Here is a 20579-nt window from a genome sequence, read left to right as displayed (position 1 = left end):
AAACAAATTTCTCATGAAAAAAATAAAAAAAAGCGAGTTTAATATCGCTGTAACCGTACTGAGTCGGGGAATTATATCGCCAGATCATTTTTACTGCACAATGAACAAAATAAAAACAAGAGCCATAACACGTTTGAAGATTTTTTTTTATTACAATTTCACTGCACGTGGAATTTATGTTTTTTTTTCCCCCCGTATTTTCATAGTAAATCAATATGGTGTCATTTAAAAGTATAAATCGTCCGTGGCTATGTTGGCAGAAAAGTAAAAAAGTTAGGGCTCTTGGAGAAAGGGAAGGAAAAAAACGAAAGCACAAGAATGAAAAATGATCCGGTCCTTAGGGGGTTAAACATGTCCCTAGTATAATATATATATACAGTATGAGGGTCCCAAACCAATGCTGTACTTTAAAGTATCAAACCCATTCAGGTTTTGAAAGTAAGAGTCCACATGTGGCAGATAAGCTTAGAATTTCCTGGATACCTTCATGGTGTAGAATGCATAATGGCTATACGTGTGCACAATGCCCCATCCATCACATCCTCCTTCATGTACAGTTCTCTACAGTATTTACAATGGATTCAAGCTTGGCCCCCCAGAGAACATTAAATTGACTTTAAATGAGAGCATTTTTGGATCACTGTGCATAGCTACATATTACAAAGAGCCGGCACCATTTACTCAGGCATTTTTATGATATTTCACTCTTGCAATGATGCGAGTTGTATTTACAGAAAACTACCACCAATTAGCTGGCAGATTTTTGGAAAGAACATGAAAGAGATAATGTACATGACGAGAGTGAGATGTAACAAAAGGGCGTTTTGTCTTAGATTCAATTAAGACTTGTGTCTTAGTAGGAGACAAGTATTGAGCAACATAGCGAAAGGCCCCCACAGGAGACGTCGCCCAGCTTGGATCTGACTCCATGCAGATAACCATGCCTACGGCTAGATAAACTTTGATGCCTTTAGATTTTTCTTTGTGAGGGCTGAGATATGTAATAATTTTCTTGCAAAAAATAGCACAAAAAGAAAAAATCACGTATTCGGGAGGTTGCTAAAAAAAATCATGCGTGATCGATCACTGTGGGATATATACCTTGTATTTAATATAAAATTCACTGACGGATTTTCCAAGATAACTACTGTGAAGCATCCCTCAGGCTTTTCTAATGATCGGCTCATCACTTGCACTTGCTGTTTCTTATTTAGCTGCTAATTGCAAATTGTAAGGGCAAAACAATCATACCGCGAAAAAAAAATGATAATGCAGTCACATGCACTATTTAATATTGAAGGAATGATTGAAATTTGGTGGGATAAAATAGCTGTAAAATGGTAACACTAAGGCAGGGATCACACCTGCAAGTGCAATGCGAGAAACTCGCAGGAGTCTCTCGCATCAATACCAGGCAGGGGGCTGCAAAAGGAAGCTAAATTGGCTTAAGAGCAGGTCAATTGCCCTGCAAAAAAAATGGATGGGGAAATTAGTTAAAATAACATAGAATAAAAAAAGGTAAAAAAAAATTATATAATCTTGAACCAGGTGTTGGAGGTCCCATTGGAGGATGAGGTTGAGGAGGAGCTGGAGGTGGCAGTGTTGGTGGAAGAGGCATAGGAGGAGGTATCCAACACTGTTTTTGTGTTTTGTTTTTCATTGATTTTTGGGGGGACTCTGAAAACTGGCAGTGTAATAATCTGCTGGCCACTCTCTCTTTGTGCTCTTTGTGTAATATTCTGCACTTTTTGGGTTAAAAGCAATGAGGAAAGCATTGCAGCCCCCGTTCGTGGATCGCACCCGGTGCGCCTGGCTCTGGGACCTTGTACTGGTAAGCGCTGCTCTATATAATATAATTTATTTTATCTCCATGCCACTGGGCTCTGTTGATCTATTGGAATATACTCTATATAATCAGCAGCAGCACTTCTCTGCTATTAAGCTAGTGTATTGGCCCCATAATCAGTGTGCACCGGGGGGATACCCACTCATGCTTTTTATCATTCTTGCACATCGTATTTTTGATACTACTTTGATGGTACTGTTTACACTTTTGTATTAATATATGTGATTTAATAAAGTATTGTTACTCTTTTGATTACCTATACGCTCCTGTCGTACTCCTTTTTTCATAAGCTTTATGGAGTTGGTTCTTGTGTCTGGTGAGGGGTCTTCTTGCACTATCTAGTGCTTTTAATTCCCCTCGTGTATATATTATGTTGCCTGGTCTTGTTACGAATATTATTATTACTATTATTATATTTTTAGAGCACCATCGTTTCCATGGTGCGCTACAGGAGAAGAAGTGACATACAAAGCTTAAGTAGAAATTATAATGAACAAACAGAGGGGACTCTACACTTGCAGCCTTATATTCTATAGGATAATGAGGAAGGAGACAGTAGGTTCGAGGGTTGCAACAGCTTTGCTGTTGGTGGGGTGGCAATGGGGTAATTGCAGGCTGAAAGTTGTTTTGAAGGCATGGATTTTCAAGTTTTGCATGAAAGTTTTGAATGTAGGGGATAGTCGGATGTGTTGGGCCACAGAATTCTATAGGATATGGGATACTCGAGAGAAGTCTTGCAGGCAATAATATGAGTGACAGACAATTCTAAAGTTGATAAGGAGGTCTTGGGAGGACCAGTGATTACGTGGTGGGAGATATCGGTAGACTAGTTCAGGTATATGAGAGGAAGACAGATTATGGACAGATTTGTAGGTCACTGTTAATAGCTTCAAGAGCATACTTTATAGAATTGAGAGACAATGAAGGAACTTGCAGAAGGGAGAAATAATGAGGACAAAAGTGGATTAGTAGGGAACAGAGCAACGGACAAACTGGAGTGGTGTGATGATGTGATGCTGGAGGAAGAGGACTTAGACCCCATATGGAATCAAGGCCATCCGATTAATGGATCGCCGATAGCTGTTACTGTGCAGACACTGGCGGTGCCATTTTGAAACAGATTTTTTTTTTAATTTATGGATACCATTAAAGATAAGAATTAACTACACATTATAGATGTGATCATGCTGCAGTGCAAGTGCCATCTCTGGCGCTTGCCTACAGAAGGGGAATTTTTTTTTCCAATATATAATATTCATTATGTAAAATAAGGGGTAGGTCACTGAAAGATCAGTGACCTGTCAGAAGCCATACTGATCAATACCTAATCACAACACCACATGAAGACCCCCCACAGGCCGCCATGGAAACGAGCATATCATTAACTCAAAACTGAAAATAAAGCTTAAACAACAACCACAAGATGGATTTCATCAACCAAGGTATCATTTTAATCAGTATAATGGCGCCAACCTGACACTCTCTGTAGGTTACTGTGCACAATCCTGCTGACAGGTTCCCTTTAATACTGCATTTCTAGGTAGTATGAGTGTTATAGTTTTACCAGTCTCCCCCATTGAATTCCATCTAGTTTTTTTTAAACAAATCTGCTGACTTGTGATTCATAAACCAATTATTGATTGCTATTTTACAGAAAGATGCTCTGTTATCCAGATTTTAAAAAAACAGCCATTATGCTCAAACATACTAAATAATATGTACTTTTCTTAACAATTCACCACCGTTTTTCTTACATTACTACTCAGGTCCCTCGCCAGTCTCTGAAAGTCCCATTCCTACCAATTGGGCATGTGAACGCTACAGCCAGTAATTGGCTACTGCAGTCACTTGTCTGGCCAGGAACACATTTACACGCATCATCTCTCTGCATCCTGTTATAACACTAATGCTGGTGTCCTGGCATAGTCCTTCTTCCTCCTCCCAGCATGAACGCTGACATACTCACAGTGGTATCCCTTACCCTGCTATTGCTTCCTGTCTCTCTGGGCCTGCGAAAGCCGCACAGGTCTCCCTACGGTGAAACTGGTAAGTGCCCACTTCCCGGTTTTTAAAGGGGCAGCAAGTGCACTTTGGATATGCCTCCAGTCAATAGTTGGGAGGCATCAAGTCTATAAGGCATGTTCCCCAGTAGGGAGGTGCCTGAGCAACAACTCTACTTTGATTTAGTTAGTGTTTTACAATTACTCAGTTTCTAGGTCCCCCATGTTGTCTGACTGAAAACTTCTTCTTGTGCATTGTCTGAACCGGTACTTGTCCCTGGAAACTGAAACCGCTCCAGCGGTACCAGCACCTGAAACTGCATCAGCGGTACCTGAACGCAGCCACTGCAGCAGTACCTACACCAGTACCAATGCCCATCTTGTCTCGTGTTCCAGAATCTGCACTGTCTGAACTAGAACCACTATTTGAATCCTGTCTTGCTTGTGACTGTTAATATCCGTGACTGTGATCCTGACCCTTGGCATAAGATGCTACCCAGGAGTGGTACCTTGCGGCTACCTGTAATGCAAGTCTAACTCCACCATCAGGAGCTCTAGGAAACACCGGGTAACCGCCCAGCCATGCCCCTCTTCTATCAGCCCAGATTGTGGGTCCACGATCTACGTGTGTGACACCTGTTCTGAGCGAACATGTTACAGCAGTAGCCAATCACTAGCTGCAGTGTTTCCAGTTATCCCGCTGAAAAAGAAAGTACAGAGACCAGTGGGGTTTAATATATTTTATTGTTTTAAAGCTTTCTGAGTGTGTTGAAGGTTTTTTTACATTTATAAGTGCAGTAAAAAAGGATTATTTTTGTGATGAGAAAAAAAAAATTAGTACTTTAAAACAATTCAAAGAATAAATCTGACTGTAAATATTAATATAAATGTTACACGTACAGTCTGCAGGCCTGGTATGCTTCTTCTGACTATTGCCTCAATTACAACAAATAGCAATGAGAATAGAAATCAGACAAAATGTTACCATTACACCACTGTGTCCTTGACATGGTATGTGGCATGTTTTCATATCATCTTCATTTTTTTCACTAGTTTTTCTTGGAACTGAGAAGAGCAACAAATATGAAATAAAAGATAACTTTGGACAACGGCTTTATTTTGCAATAGAAGAAAATATCTACCTCAATAAAAACTTATGTGGACCACTGCGGCCTTTCAGCATGCATATTGCTAATAACACGGGCCGGGAAGTAATCACAGTAATTAGGCCCCTGAGGTGCATTACGTGCTGCTTTCCCTGCTACTTGCAAGAGGTTAGTGACTTTGTGTTGATCGCTTCTTAATATTATTGCCTTTTTGTGATGACTTGCATATGTTCAGTAGAAAAACTTTGTAAATGTCAAAACAAGGTTACAAATAGCTTCAATATATACTTCTTGTAAAGGTAAAGAAAAAAAAGTTCAATCTGTTTACTACCTGATTTCCCTGCAACATACAACTGCTTCTCACAAAATTAGAATATCATCAAAAAAGTTAATTTATTTCAGTTCTTCAATACCAAAAGTGAACCTCATATATTATATAGAGTAATTACAAACAGAGTGATCCATTTCAACTGTTTATTTCTGTTAATGTTGATTAACAGAACATGTTAATGTTGATTAGAGTAAATGAAAACCCAAAAGTCATATATCAGTAAATTAGAATAATTTTCAAAAAACACCTGCAAAGGCTTCCTAAGCGTTTATAAAGGTCTCTTAGTCTGTTTCAGTAGGCTCTACAGTCATGGGGAAGACTGCCGACTTGACAGATGTCCAGAATTCAGTCATTGACACACTCTACAAGGAGGGTAAGCCACAAAAAGTCATTGCTAAAAAAGCTGACTGTTCACAGAGTGCTGTATCCAAGCATATTAATGGAAAGTTGAGTGGAAGCAAAAAGTGTGGTAGAAAATGATGTACAAGCAGCAGGGATAACCGCAGCCTTGAAAGGAAGTTAAGAAAAAGCCATTCAAAAATTTGGGGGAGATTCACAAGGAATGGACTGCTGCTGGAGTTGTTGCTTCAAGAGCCACCACAAACAGAGGTATCAAGGACATGGGCTACAAGTGTCGCATTCCTTGTGTCAAGCCGCTCATGACCAATAGACAATGCCAGAAGCGTCTTACCTGGGCATAGGAGAAAAAAAACTGGATTGTTGCTCAGTGGTCCAAGGTGTTATTTTCAGATGAAAGTAAATGTTGCATTTCATTTGGAAATCAAGGTCCCAGAGTCTGGAGGAAGAGTGGAGAGGCACACAATCCAAGCTGCTTGAGGTCTAGTGTGAAGTATCCACAATCAGTGATGGTTTGGGGAGTCATGTCATCTGCTGTTGTAGGTCCACTGTGTTTTATCAAGACCAAAGTCAGCGCAGCCGCTTACCAGTAAATTTTAGAGCGCTTCATGCTTCCCTCTGCCAACCAGCTTTTGGAGAAGAAAATGTCATTCTCCAGCAGGACTTGCACCTGTCCATACTGCCAAAAGTACCAATACCTGGTTTAAAAACAACAGTATCACTGTTCTTGATTGGCCAGCATACTCGTCTAACCTTAACTCCATAGAGAATCTATGGGGTATTGTCAAGAGGAAGATGAGAGACACCCGGCCCAACAATACAGACAATCTGAAGGCTGTTGTCAAAGCAACCTGGGCTTCCATAACACCTCAGCAGTGCCACAGGCTGATCGCCTCCATGCCGCACCATATTGATGCAGTAATTGATGCAAAACAAGACCCGGCCAAGTATTGAGTGCATTTACTGAACATACATTTCAGTAGGCCAACATTTCAGATTTTAAAATAATTTTTCAAACTGGTGTTATAAAGTATTTTCATTAGTTGTAAGCCATAATCATCAATAGAGTTGAGCGACCTTGACCTTTTTAGAGTCGAGCCGGGTTTCGCGAAACCCGACTATCTCAAAAGTCGGGTCGAGTGAAATCGGCCGATTATGACGTAAAGTCGGGATCGACCGAAACACGAAACCCAATGCAAGTCAATGGGGCAGCATAGTCGGCAGTGAGTGGGGGCCAGGAAAACACCTAGAGTGCCCATTTTAATGTCAAAACTATCCATTCTTCTTAATGAAGCTTGTCAAGCGTAATTTACCTTATAATAATTGGAAGGCATTTGAAATTGGGGTTCATTTGGCTAAAGTTGTGGTGGGTAGGGCTGGTTCAAGTAATTAGTGGGCCCAGGAAATGTGGACCACGTCACGGCAGTGGAGCAGGGAGAGGTAAGTATTTCAACTTTGCAAGTGCTGTGAACCTGAGCAAGCAGGGGGGGCCCACTCGTTGGCATTGGCACTGGCACAGGGCCCCTCAAAGTACAGCGGTGTGTTTGCAAGGCGGGGGCGCCTCCCACCGGCAGCAACACTTTTGCGTACTATGAGAGGCCCTGTGCCAGTGACATCGCCAACTAGTATTCCTCCCCCCACCTGATGAAGGAACCTGCACTTTCATCTGCACCTTCCTGTTTGTCCCCGTGTAAGGTGGTATGGTATGCGGGAAGGAGGACCTGACTTTCAGCAGGGTCACAATCTTGCAGTGTAGCGTGCACGGGAAATGTTGCGTTATGGGTCAATGTACCAGCAGACTCATCTATCACTGGCTGGGCAATGGGCAGGATGAGGAGGAAACACAGATATAGGCCCAAAGAATAAAGTGGGCTAAATGCAGTTCAAAATTGGTAACACAGGACTAATCAGGGGGCATTGCAGTGGAGGACAACTGGAATGAGAGGCTGACACAGAGAGTAGGCCCAAATCAGTAAGTAGTCGAAATGCAGTTCAAAATTGGCAACTGTAGTAAACAGGCGGCACAGCTTTGTTCAGTGGAGGAGAACAGCAAGGAGTGGCAGACACCGATAGTAGGCCCCAACCCAACTAGTAGGCCAAATGCAGTCTAACATTAACAACTACTTAACGAGCGCCTGAAAACAGAATTTCAGGACAGGAAACCAGCAGAACAGCAAGGAGTGGCAGACACCGATAGTAGGCCCTAAACCAACTAGTACGCCAAATGCAGTTGTTCCGTTTAACCACAATTTAATGAGAGCCTGAAGATAGAAGTTCAGGAAAGGCAACCTGGAGAACACCTTGGAGTGGAACACACCATCTCTCTACACCCCATACCCAATTTGTAGGTCTAATGCAGCGTAGTTTCCAACAACTACTAAACGAGAGCATGATGATCGAAGCATTGGCGAGGAAACCTGGGGAACAGCTTGGAGTGGAACACACCATCTCTCTACACCCCATACCCAATTTGTAGGCCTAATGCAGCGTAGTTTCCAACAACTACTAAACGAGAGCCGGAAGATCGAAGCTCAGGAAAGGCAACCTGGAGAACACCTTGGAGTGTAACAAACCCTCTCTCTACACCCCATACCCAATTTGTAGGCCTAATGCAGCGTAGTTTCCAACAACTACTAAACGAGAGCATGATGATCGAAGCATTGGCGAGGAAACCTGGGGAACACCTTGGAGTGGAACACACCATTCTCTACAGTGGAACACACCATCTCTCTACACCCCATACCCAATTTGTAGGCCTAATGCAGCGTAGTTTCCAACAACTACTAAACGAGAGCTGGAAGATCGAAGCTCAGGAAAGGCAACCTGGAGAACACCTTGGAGTGTAACAAACCCTCTCTCTACACCACGGAAGGGCTGATTCTTAGGAAGGAAGGCTGTCGGAAAGAAGCAGGGCGCGTCCGAGGGTGATTATATTCTTATTAGGTATATACTCACCCTCGGACGCGCCCTGCTTCTTTATTTGTAATGAATGTTTATTTGCAATGTGGTTTTGACTTACTCTATTTTTTTGGTAAATAATGATTTTATTATTTTCATTGTTTTGCATCTTCTTGGCAATAATATAAAGAAGACGCGACAGGACAAGACTCGGTGGATGCCATATCTGTGGTTAAAATTGAAAAAACCTTTCAGTTAACTACTTGCAGGAGAAAGTTATTGTAGCTGGTGGCCATTTTTAGTACTGTACCAGATTTTTGTTGTATGTGTTTGTTTTTAATGTTAAAATGTCTGCATTTGATATCTCTCCAGTATTTTCTTTTTTATAAGCAAAATACTTATTTTTATATTTTCTGATGTTGGTTCCAGGGGTACACGGGCAGCAGTGGTGTGGTCAGTGGAGGCCTAGTTGAAGGAGTGACCGCAGACAGGCATCGAAGGCCTAAAATAATAACACATGGCTGTAGGCAATTTTAAATTGGTTCCAGGGGTACACGGGCAGCAGTGGTGTGGTCAGTGGAGGCCTAGTGGAAGGAGTGACCGCAGACAGGCATCGAAGGCCTAAAATAATAACACATGGCTGTAGGCAATTTTAAATTGGTTCCAGGGGTACACGGGCAGCAGTGGTGTGGTCAGTGGAGGCCTAGTGGAAGGAGTGACCGCAGACAGGCATCGAAGGCCTAAAATAATAACACATGGCTGTAGGCAATTTTAAATTGGTTACAGGGGTACACGGGCAGCAGTGGTGTGGTCAGTGGAGGCCTAGTGGAAGGAGTGACCGCAGACAGGCATCGAAGGCCTAAAATAATAACACATGGCTGTAGGCAATTTTAAATTGGTTCCAGGGGTACACGGGCAGCAGTGGTGTGGTCAGTGGAGGCCTAGTGGAAGGAGTGACCGCAGACAGGCATCGAAGGCCTAAAATAATAACACATGGCTGTAGGCAATTTTAAATTGGTTACAGGGGTACACGGGCAGCAGTGGTGTGGTCAGTGGAGGCCTAGTGGAAGGAGTGACCGCAGACAGGCATCGAAGGCCTAAAATAATAACACATGGCTGTAGGCAATTTTAAATTGGTTCAAGGGGTACACGGGCAGCAGTGGTGTGGTCAGTGGAGGCCTAGTGGAAGGAGTGACCGCAGACAGGCATCGAAGGCCTAAAATAATAACACATGGCTGTAGGCAATTTTAAATTGGTTCCAGGGGTACACGGGCAGCAGTGGTGTGGTCAGTGGAGGCCTAGTGGAAGGAGTGACCACAGACAGGCATCGAAGGCCTAACATAACAAAAATGTCAATACAATGGTATTGTCAGTGGCAGGCATTGAAGGATGTCAGCGCATAGACTAAACATTGGTGGAGCTGTGAGATAATTTTGCAAGTGGTAGAGCACTGTTTGAGCTGGGGGGGAACTGTCTTGTGGCCGGCGGTACAGGCCCAGGGCCCCTCATATTACAACGGTGTGTCTGACGTTGGGTGCGCACCACCACCGCCAGAGACACTTTATTGTACTAGGAGGGACCCTGTGGCAGTGCCGTCGACCAAAAGTGGGCACACCCACCTCTTCAGACAAACTGCACTCTCACGGGTGCTGTCGCCAAGTGTCGATACCACGGCCCCGTGTGGGGAGTTTGGCCATTTAGTGAGGTGTAAACATGTCGTATGCTGGACAATCAGGTGCAGAAAATTATGAGATTGGAAAAGGCATTCAGAATACTCCACAGGCAAGACCTTTTCATAGGAAAGCTAGGTGTCAGCCGGGCAAGGTGGGGCAAAAGATTTCGAAATCCAGTTGTGGTTCATTTTAATGAAGGTTAGATCATCTACATTTTGGGTAGCCAGACGAGTCCTTTTTTCTGTTAGTATTGATCCTGCAGCACTGAATACTCTTTCTGATAGGACACTAGCTGCCGGGCAAGCAAGCTCCTGCAATGCATATTCTGCCAATTCTGGCCAGGTGTCTAATTTTGATGACCAGTAATCAAATGGGAATGACGGTTGAGGGAGAACATCGATAAGGGATGAAAAATAGTTTGTAACCATACTGGACAAATGTTGTCTCCTGTCACTTTGAATTGATGCTGCAGTACCTGTCCTGTCTGCGGTCATAGCAAAATCACTCCATAACCTGGTCAGAAAACCCCTCTGGCCAACGCCACTTCTGATTTCTGTCCCTCTAACTCCTCTGGTCTGCTGGCCCCTGCAGCTCGTGTGAGAACGATCACGGGCGCTGTGTGCAGGGAATGCCAGAAGCAAACGGTCAACAAGAGTTGATTGTTTGGTTGCTAATATTAGTTCCAAGTTCTCATGTGGCATTATATTTTGCAATTTGCCTTTATAGCGAGGATCAAGGAGGCAGGCCAACCAGTAATCGTCATCATTCATCATTTTAGTTATGCGTGTGTCCCTTTTGAGGATACGTAAGGCATAATCCGCCATGTGGGCCAAAGTTCCAGTTCTCAAATCTGCGGTTGTGCTTGGTTGAGGGGCAGTTTCAGGCAAATCCACGTCACTTGTGTCCCTCCAAAAACCAGAACCCGGCCTTGCCGCGCCACCAATTTCCAGTGGCCCCGGAAAAGCTTCCTCATTAAAAATATAATCATCCCCATCATCCTCCTCGTCCTCCTCCTCCTCTTCGCCCGCTAACTCGTCCTGTACACTGCCCTGGCCAGACAATGGCTGACTGTCATCAAGGCTTTCCTCTTCCTCAGCTGCAGACGCCTGATCCTTTATGTGCGTCAAACTTTGCATCAGCAGACGCATTAGGGGGATGCTCATGCTTATTATGGCGTTGTCTGCACTAACCAGCCGTGTGCATTCCTCAAAACACTGAAGGACTTGACACATGTCTTGAATCTTCGACCACTGCACACCTGACAACTCCATGTCTGCCATCCTACTGCCTGCCCGTGTATGTGTATCCTCCCACAAAAACATAACAGCCCGCCTCTGTTCGCACAGTCTCTGAAGCATGTGCAGTGTTGAGTTCCACCTTGTTGCAACGTCTATGATTAGGCGATGCTGGGGAAGGTTCAAAGAACGCTGATAGGTCTGCATACGGCTGGAGTGTACGGGCGAACGGCGGATATGTGAGCAAAGTCCACGCACTTTGAGGACCAGGTCAGATAACCCCGGATAACTTTTCAGGAAGCACTGCACCACCAGGTTTAAGGTGTGAGCCAGGCAAGGAATGTGTTTCAGTTGGGAAAGGGAGATGGCAGCCATGAAATTCCTTCCGTTATCACTCACTACCTTGCCTGCCTCAAGATCTACAGTGCCCAGCCACGACTGCGTTTCTTTCTGCAAGAACTCGGACAGGACTTCCGCGGTGTGTCTGTTGTCGCCCAAACACTTCATAGCCAATACAGCCTGCTGACGTTTGCCAGTAGCTGCCCCATAATGGGAGACCTGGTGTGCAACAGTGACAGCTGCGGATGGAGTGGTTGTGCGACTGCGGTCTGTGGACGAGCTCTCGCTTCTGCAGGAGGACGAAGAGGAGGAGGAGGGGGTGCGAACGGCTACAGCCAATTGTTTCCTAGACCGTGGGCTAGGCAGAACTGTCCCAAACTTGCTGTCCCCTGTGGACCCTGCATCCACCACATTTACCCAGTGTGCCGTGATGGACACGTAACGTCCCTGGCCATGCCTACTGGTCCATGCATCTGTTGTCAGGTGCACCTTTGTGCTCACAGATTGCCTGAGTGCATGGACGATGCGCTCTTTAACATGCTGGTGGAGGGCTGGGATGGCTTTTCTGGAAAAAAAGTGTCGACTGGGTAGCTTGTAGCGTGATACAGTGTAGTCCATCAGGGCTTTGAAAGCTTCACTTTCAACTAACCGGTAGGGCATCATCTCTAACGAGATTAGTCTAGCTATGTGTGCGTTCAAACCCTGTGTACGCGGATGCGAGGCTAAGTACTTCCTTTTTCTAACCATAGTCTCATGTAGGGTGAGCTGGACTGGAGAGCTGGAGATCGTGGAACTAGCGGGGGTGCCGGTGGACATGGTAGACTGAGAGACGGTGGGAGATGGTATTGTTGCCGCCGGTGCCCTAGATGCAGTGTTTCCTACTACGAAACTGGTGATTCCCTGACCCTGACTGCTTTGGCCTGGCAAAGAAACCTGCACAGATACTGCAGGTGGTGCGGAAAATGGTGGCCCTACACTGCCGGAAGGGATGTTGCGTTGCTGACTAGCTTCATTGGCCGAGGGTGCTACAACCTTAAGGGACGTTTGGTAGTTAGTCCAGGCTTGCAAATGCATGGTGGTTAAATGTCTATGCATACAACTTGTATTGAGACTTTTCAGATTCTGTCCTCTGCTTAAGGTAGTTGAACATTTTTGACAGATGACTTTGCGCTGATCAATTGGATGTTGTTTAAAAAAATGCCAGACTGCACTCTTTCTAGCATCGGATCCCTTTTCAGGCATTGCAGACTGAGCTTTAACCGGATGGCCACGCTGTCCTCCAACAGGTTTTGGCTTTGCCACGCATTTTGGGCAAGATACGGGCCCGGCAGGTGGAACCTGTTGCGATGTTGATGCCTGCTGTGGCCCCTCCTCCTCCGCTTCAGAACTGCTGCCGCCTGCACCCTGTTCCCCCAATGGCTGCCAATCGGGGTCAAGAACTGGGTCATCTATTACCTCTTCTTGTAGCTCGTGTGCAACTTCGTCTGTGTCACCGTGTCGGTCGGTGGTATAGCGTTCGTGATGGGGCAACATAGTCTCATCAGGGTCTGATTCTTGATCATTACCCTGCGAGGGCAATGTTGTGGTCTGAGTCAAAGGACCAGCATAGTAGTCTGCCTGTGGCTGTGCATCAGTGCACTCCATGTCAGATTCAACTTGTAATGGGCATGGACTGTTAACTGCTTCACTTTCTAAGCCAGGGACGGTATGTGTAAAGAGCTCCATGGAGTAACCCGTTGTGTCGCCTGCTGCATTCTTCTCTGTTGTTGTTTTTGCTGAAGAGGACAAGGAAGCGACTTGTCCCTGACCGTGAACATCCACTAACGACGCGCTGCTTTGACATTTACCAGTTTCACAAGAGGAGGCAAAAGAGCTAGAGGCTGAGTCAGCAAGATAAGCCAAAACTTGCTCTTGCTGCTCCGGCTTTAAAAGCGGTTTTCCTACTCCCAGAAAAGGGAGCGTTCGAGGCCTTGTGTAGCCTGACGACGAACCTGGCTCCACAGCTCCAGACTTAGGTGCAATATTTTTTTTCCCACGACCAGCTGATGCTCCACCACTACCACTACCCTCATTACCAGCTGACAATGAATGCCCCCGGCCACGACCTCTTCCACCATACTTCCTCATTGTTTTAAAAACGTAAACAAACTAACGGTATTTGTTGCTGTCACACAAATTACACGGTGAGCTATAACTTCAGTATGATTTAGCTACCCCTTTACAGGTGAGTGAGACCACAACGAAAATCAGGCACAATGTTACACACTCTGTTGTTGGTGGCAACAAATGAGAGAGATGCCACACACGCAGGACTGTCACTGAAGCACAAATGTAAATATTAATCTCCCACTGATTTGATTTTTTTTTTTTTTTCAGGGAGACTTTAGGAAAAAAAAATAATAGAATAAAATGATTTTTTCAGGAAGAATTTAGAAACCAAATAAAATAAAATGATTTTTTCAGGGAGAATTTAGAAAACAAATAAAACAAAAAAAGGCTTTCTATGGCCCACTGAGTGAGAGATGACGCACACAGGAGTCAGGAGTGGCACACAAGCCCAGAGGCCAATATTTATCTCCCACTTTTTTTTTTTGTTCCAGGGAAAATTTATAAACCCAATAAAAAAAATAATAAATAGGCTTTCTATGGCCCACTATCTGAGAGACAGAGAGAGATGGCACGCTTAGGACTGGCACACAAGCCCAAAGGCCAATATTAATCTCCCTTTTTTTTTTAAGGGAGAATTTATAAAACGAAAAAAAAATAAATAAATAGGCTTTCTATGGCCCACTATTTGTGAGAGAGATGGCACGCTCAGGACTGGCACACAAGCCCAGAGGCCAATATTAATCTCCCACTTTTTTTTTTTTTTCCAGGGAAAATTTATAAACCCAATAATAAAAAAAAAAAAAAAAATAGGCTTTCTATGGCCCACTATCTGAGAGAGAGAGATGGCACGCTTAGGACTGGCACACAAGCCCAAAGGCCAATATTAATCTCCCACTGATTGATTTATTGATTTTTTCAGGTAGAATTTAGAACCCAAATAAAGCAAAAAAAAAAAAAATGGGCTTTCTATGGCCCACTGAGTGAGTGATGATGCACAAAGGAGTCAGGAGTGGCACACAAGCCCTGAGGCCAATATTTTTCTCCCACTGATTGATGTAGTGATTTTTTCAGGTACATTTTAGAACCCAAATCAAGCAAAAAAATAAATAGGCTTTCTATGGCCCACTATTTGTGAGAGAGATGGCACGCTCAGGACTGGCACACAAGCCCAGAGGCCAATATTAATCTCCCACTTTTTTTTTTCCAGGGAAAATTTATAAACCCAATAATAAAAAAAAAAAAAAAAAAATAGGCTTTCTATGGCCCACTATCTGAGAGAGAGAGATGGCACGCTTAGGACTGGCACACAAGCCCAAAGGCCAATATTAATCTCCCACTGATTGATTTATTGATTTTTTCAGGTAGAATTTAGAACCCAAATAAAGCAAAAAAAAAAAAATGGGCTTTCTATGGCCCACTGAGTGAGTGATGATGCACACAGGAGTCAGGAGTGGCACACAAGCCCTGAGGCCAATATTTTTCTCCCACTGATTGATGTAGTGATTTTTTCAGGTAGATTTTAGAACCAAAATCAAGCAAAAAAATAAATAGGCTTTCTATGGCCCACTATTTGTGAGAGAGATGGCACGCTCAGGACTGGCACACAAGCCCAGAGGCCAATATTAATCTCCCACTTTTTTTTTTTTGGTTCCAGGGAAAATTTATAAACCCAATAAAAAAATAAATAAATAGGCTTTCTATGGCCCACTATCTGAGAGAGAGAGATGGCACGCTTAGGACTGGCACACAAGCCCAAAGGCCAATATTAATCTCCCACTGATTGATTTATTGATTTTTTCAGGTAGAATTTAGAACCCAAATAAAGCAAAAAAAAAAAAAATGGGCTTTCTATGGCCCACTGAGTGAGTGATGATGCACACAGGAGTCAGGAGTGGCACACAAGCCCTGAGGCCAATATTTTTCTCCCACTGATTGATGTAGTGATTTTTTCAGGTAGATTTTAGAACCAAAATCAAGCAAAAAAATAAATAGGCTTTCTATGGCCCACTGACTGAGAGATGGCACACACAGGAGTCAAGAGTGGCACACAAGCCCTGAGGCCAATATTTTTCTCCCACTGATTGATGTAGTGATTTTTTCAGGTAGATTTTATAACCCAAATCAAGCAAAAAAATAAATAGGCTTTCTATGGCCCACTGAGTGAGAGATGACACAGGCAGGGATGGCACTCTAGCTGAAATGTCAATCTTAATCTCCCACAAAAAAAAAAAACAGGGAGTGTCCTTCAATTACTATCTCCCTGCAGTAATCTCAGCCAGGTATGGCAGGCAGCAATAAGGAGTGGACTGATGCACAAATTAAATAAAAAGTGTGTACAAACAAAAAAGATAGCTGTGCAGAAAGGAAGGAACAAGAGGATTTGTGCTTTGAAAAAAGCAGTTGGTTTGCACAGCGGCGTACACACAGCAATGCAGCTATCAGGGAGCCTTCTAGGGCAGCCCAATGAGCTACAGCGCTGAGGGGGAAAAAAAAAAAATGTAGCTTCCACTGTCCCTGCACACCGAAGGTGGTGTTGGGCAGTGGAAATCGCTACAGCACAAGCGGTTTGGTGGTTAATGGACCCTGCCTAACGCTATCCCTGCTTCTGACGAAGCGGCAGCAACCTCTCCCTAAGCTCAGATCAGCAGCAGTAACATGGCGGTCGGCGGGAACTCCCCTTTATAGCCCCTGTGACGCCGCAGACAGCAAGCCAATCACTGCAATGCCCTTCTCTAAGATGGTGGGGACCAGGACCTATGTCATCACGCTGCCCACACTCTGCATTTACCTTCATTGGCTGAGAAATGGCGCTTTTCGCGTCATTGAAACGCGACTTTGGCGCACAGGGGTCGGATCGGGTTTCATGAAACCCGACTTTGCCAAAAGTCGGCGACTTTTGAAAATGAACGACCCGTTTCGCTCAACCCTAATCATCAACAATAACAGAAATAAACACTTGAAATCGATCACTCTGTTTGCAATGGCTCTATATAATATATATAATCACTTTTGGTATTGCAGAACTGAAATTAACTTTTTGATGATATTCTGATTTAGTGAGAATCACTTGTATTTAAACTATATAAGGAAGCCAGGTGTTAGGAGTCGAGTTTCCTCTGCTGCACAGGGGGAATCTCGATCCGTGTCTGCTGCGGTCTCCCATTCAGCATCGGCCGCAGTGGGGTCTGCTCAGCGGAGACGTCGCTCCCAGCATCTCGCTGAGGCTGATTCGGTGCATAAGGTCACTACTGCCTTTTCTGGCTTTCCTATGGTACCCTGCACTGATCTGCGGCGAGCAGGCCTCTCTGGGACTAAGTCCTTATTTACACACACTGAGCATGCCCAGGGCAAGGTCTCCCATTGGAGGTCGAGGGTCACATGTTCGGTCACATGTTCAGGTACTGCAGCGCATCCCATTGGTCCTCCAGGAAGGTCCTGAAAGGGCAAAACTTTGGTAGCAGCTTCCTGTGCTGTAACTATATAAACTGCGCATGACCACACGGCCATGCGCTAGTATCGTCTTTTGTCATATGCTTTGCGCCAATGTGGTCATGCGTTTGTATGTGTTCAGGGACCCGGCTGAAATAAGCCCCTAGAATGCTGGCTCCTCCGGCGAGGAGATTGTGTATGCATGCATGACCACTCACTGCTCACATCTGGGTAGTTGGCCTGTGCCTCTGTGAAAGTCTAACAGGGCACAGAGCCTGCCTCTCGCGGTTACTCTGTGAAGCTAACAGAGTTGGTATATACCGCCACATAGAGCCGCCATTATTTAGCAGCAGGTACTTTCCTGCACGGTGGATCCCGGGTTGCGAACGCACCAATTCCATTTAATAAACAATATATTTGGTGCGTTCCGCCAACCCTAACAGTATACTAGCGCCAGGATCTGGCTAAGTAATGGCGGATGAACAGCGATTGCAGGGGTACATCCAGCTGCTGGAGGGCCGGTTGGCGTCTCTTGAGCGTGCAACCTCGGCAGTGGATGTTACCGCAATAGCTGTTCAGGCTGCTAGCCTGGCTGCAGCAGCTTTACCCACTGCCACCTCTGTTCCGACCCTATCTCACCTTTCTTTGCCTGAGAGATACTCTGGGGACAGTAAGTCCTGTAGGGGTTTCGTGAGCCAATGTGGTATACACCTCGAGCTCCTGGCTGCACGTTTCCCTACTGAGCGGGCAAAGGTGGGATTCATAATCTCCCTCTTGTCGGACAGAGCGTTGGAGTGGGCTTCGCCGCTGTGGAAGCGCAACGATCATGTGGTGCGGAGTGTTCCTCGGTTTCTCGACTCTCTGAAACAGGTCTTTTTAGGACCTCAAGTCACCCATGATACAGCGCTCCAACTGCTGGCTTTGACTCAGGGTTCAACCATGGTCAGCCATTTTGCTGTTCTCTTCCGGACATTAGCGTCTGAGTTGGAATGGCCAGATAAAACCCTCATTCCCGTATTTTGGAGGGGGCTGGCTGACCATGTGAAGGACGCTTTGGCCACTAGGGAGATTCCCGCCACACTGGAGGAGCTCATAGCCATATCTACTCGCACAGACCTTCGTTTTCACGAGCGAAGGTTGGAGCGAGCCCTGTGTAGGCAGAGGTTTCGGCTGGCTCCCACCTTCGCCAAACCTTTGGAATCTCCAGTCCAGGCGTCCGAGTCACATGAGGCCTTAGAGGTGACACGAGCGGGATCCAAGTCTCAGTCTGCCCGTGCACATAAGGTCCGTCATGTTTGCCGGCAGTCAGGACATCTTGCCTCCAAGGGTACTCAGCGGTCGGGGAAACGTCAGCGTCTAGTGGCAGTTGGAGGAGGTACACTAGACACGGCGACGTTTGCCTCAAAGTTGTCCTTCAAGGGGACAATTACCATAGGCCCATCCACTCTTATGGTCGAGCTATGCGTGGATTCTGGGGCAGAGGGTAATTTTATGTCTTCCTCTTTTGCCCAGCGTCACGCAATACCCTTGGTGATGCTCACCAAGCCAGTAACCGTTCGAGTGGTAAATGGGTCAACACTACCCTCACAGATTACCCACCAAACCATTCCTTTCACGCTTTCTGTGTCTCCATCACATCAGGAGATAATCTCCCTATTAGTCATTCCTGAGGGAATTGATGAGGTCCTGTTGGGGATACCATGGCTTCGCTACCATTCTCCTCATATTGAGTGGTCCTCTGGGAGAATTTTGGGATGGAGTAAATCCTGCGAGGGTAGATGTCAGAGGGAGTGTGTTCAGGTTGCTACTACACAGGTACCCGCAGATCTTTCCTCTCTCCCCAAGCACTATTGGCCCTATGCAGACGTGTTCTCCAAAAGAGCTGCGGAGACCCTTCCGCCTCACCGCCCCTATGACTGTCCTATTGACCTCTTGCCTGGTGCTGAGCCTCCCCGGGGTCGAGTCTATCCGTTATCTCTCCCGGAGACGGAGGCAATGTCTCAGTACATCCAAGAAAATCTGGCAAGAGGATTCATTAGGAAGTCAGTGTCACCGGCAGGGGATGGGTTCTTCTTCGTACAGAAGAAGACTGGAGACTTACGTCCATGCATAGACTACAGGGGTCTTAACGCCATCACCGTTAAGAACAAGTACCCATTACCCCTGATATCTGAGCTGTTTGATAGGCTACGGGGCGCGAGGGTATTTACGAAGTTAGATCTGCGGGGTGCTTACAACCTGATTCGCATCCGTGAGGGGGATGAATGGAAGACGGTTTTTAACACCAGGGATGGGCACTATGAATATCTAGTGATGCCCTTTGGGCTCTGTAATGCCCCAGCCGTTTTCCAAGACTTTGTGAACGACATCTTCCGGGATATGCTCACCACCTCGGTCGTAGACTATCTGGATGATATTCTCATCTTCTCTCCAGATATTGACTCCCATCGGAGAGATGTTCGCAAAGTCTTCGACCTCTTACGGGCAAACTCCCTCTACGCCAAGTTGGAGAAGTGTGTGTTTGAGCAGGAGTCCTTGCATTTCCTTGGTTCAATCATCTCTGCCCAGGGGTTGGCTATGGATCCTGCCAAGCTACAGGCTGTAATGGACTGGCAGGAACCCCTATTCTCTTAAAGCGGTGCAGCGCTTTATGGGGTTCATTAATTACTATCGCCAGTTCATTCCACACTTCTCAACTTTGGTAGCTCCCTTGGTTGCCCTCACCAAAAAGGGAGCAAATCCCAAGTTGTGGTCAGAGGAGGTCTCCAAAGCCTTTCTCTCGATCAAGTCACACTTCGCTAGCGCTCCCATCCTACATCGCCCCGATGTTGATAAGCCATTTATCTTGGAGGTGGATGCCTCATCCGTTGGTGCTGGAGCAGTCCTTTTCCAAAAGGATGCTCAAGGTCGGAAGCATCCTTGCTTCTTCTTCTCCAAGACCTTCACACCAGCGGAGAGGAATTATTCCATCGGGGACAGGGAGTTGCTAGCCATGAAGTTGGCTTTTTCAGAGTGGAGACATCTCTTGGAGGGAGCTCGCTTTCCCTTCCAAGTCTTCACTGACCACAAGAATTTGGTATATCTACAAACGGCCCAGCGGCTGAATTCTCGCCAGGCTAGATGGTCCCTGTTCTTCTCCCGGTTCCATTTTACTCTCCATTTCCTCTCCGGGGAGAAGAACGTTCGTGCTGACGCTCTCTCCCGCTCCGTAGTGTCATCGGAGGAGGAGGAGGAGGAGCCTCGGCTTATTGTCCCT

At 45.6% G+C, this 20579-nt stretch overlaps 1 protein-coding gene across 1 annotated transcript in view; it reads left to right on the top strand.

Moving 5' to 3' along the window:
• Positions 1–20579, top strand: part of LOC138637842 (phospholipid scramblase family member 5-like) — a 170932-nt gene that overhangs the window by 3507 nt on the left and 146846 nt on the right. Inside the window, exon 2 of the mRNA XM_069726766.1 lies at positions 4900–5120. Within this exon, the coding sequence (XP_069582867.1) occupies positions 4900–5120 (221 nt within the window). The remainder of the gene's footprint in view (positions 1–4899; positions 5121–20579) is intronic.

Source organism: Ranitomeya imitator, chromosome 5, assembly GCF_032444005.1.
Source record: "Ranitomeya imitator isolate aRanImi1 chromosome 5, aRanImi1.pri, whole genome shotgun sequence".
NCBI classification, from domain to species: Eukaryota; Metazoa; Chordata; class Amphibia; order Anura; family Dendrobatidae; genus Ranitomeya; species Ranitomeya imitator.
This window is presented reverse-complemented; position numbering and strand designations above follow the sequence as displayed.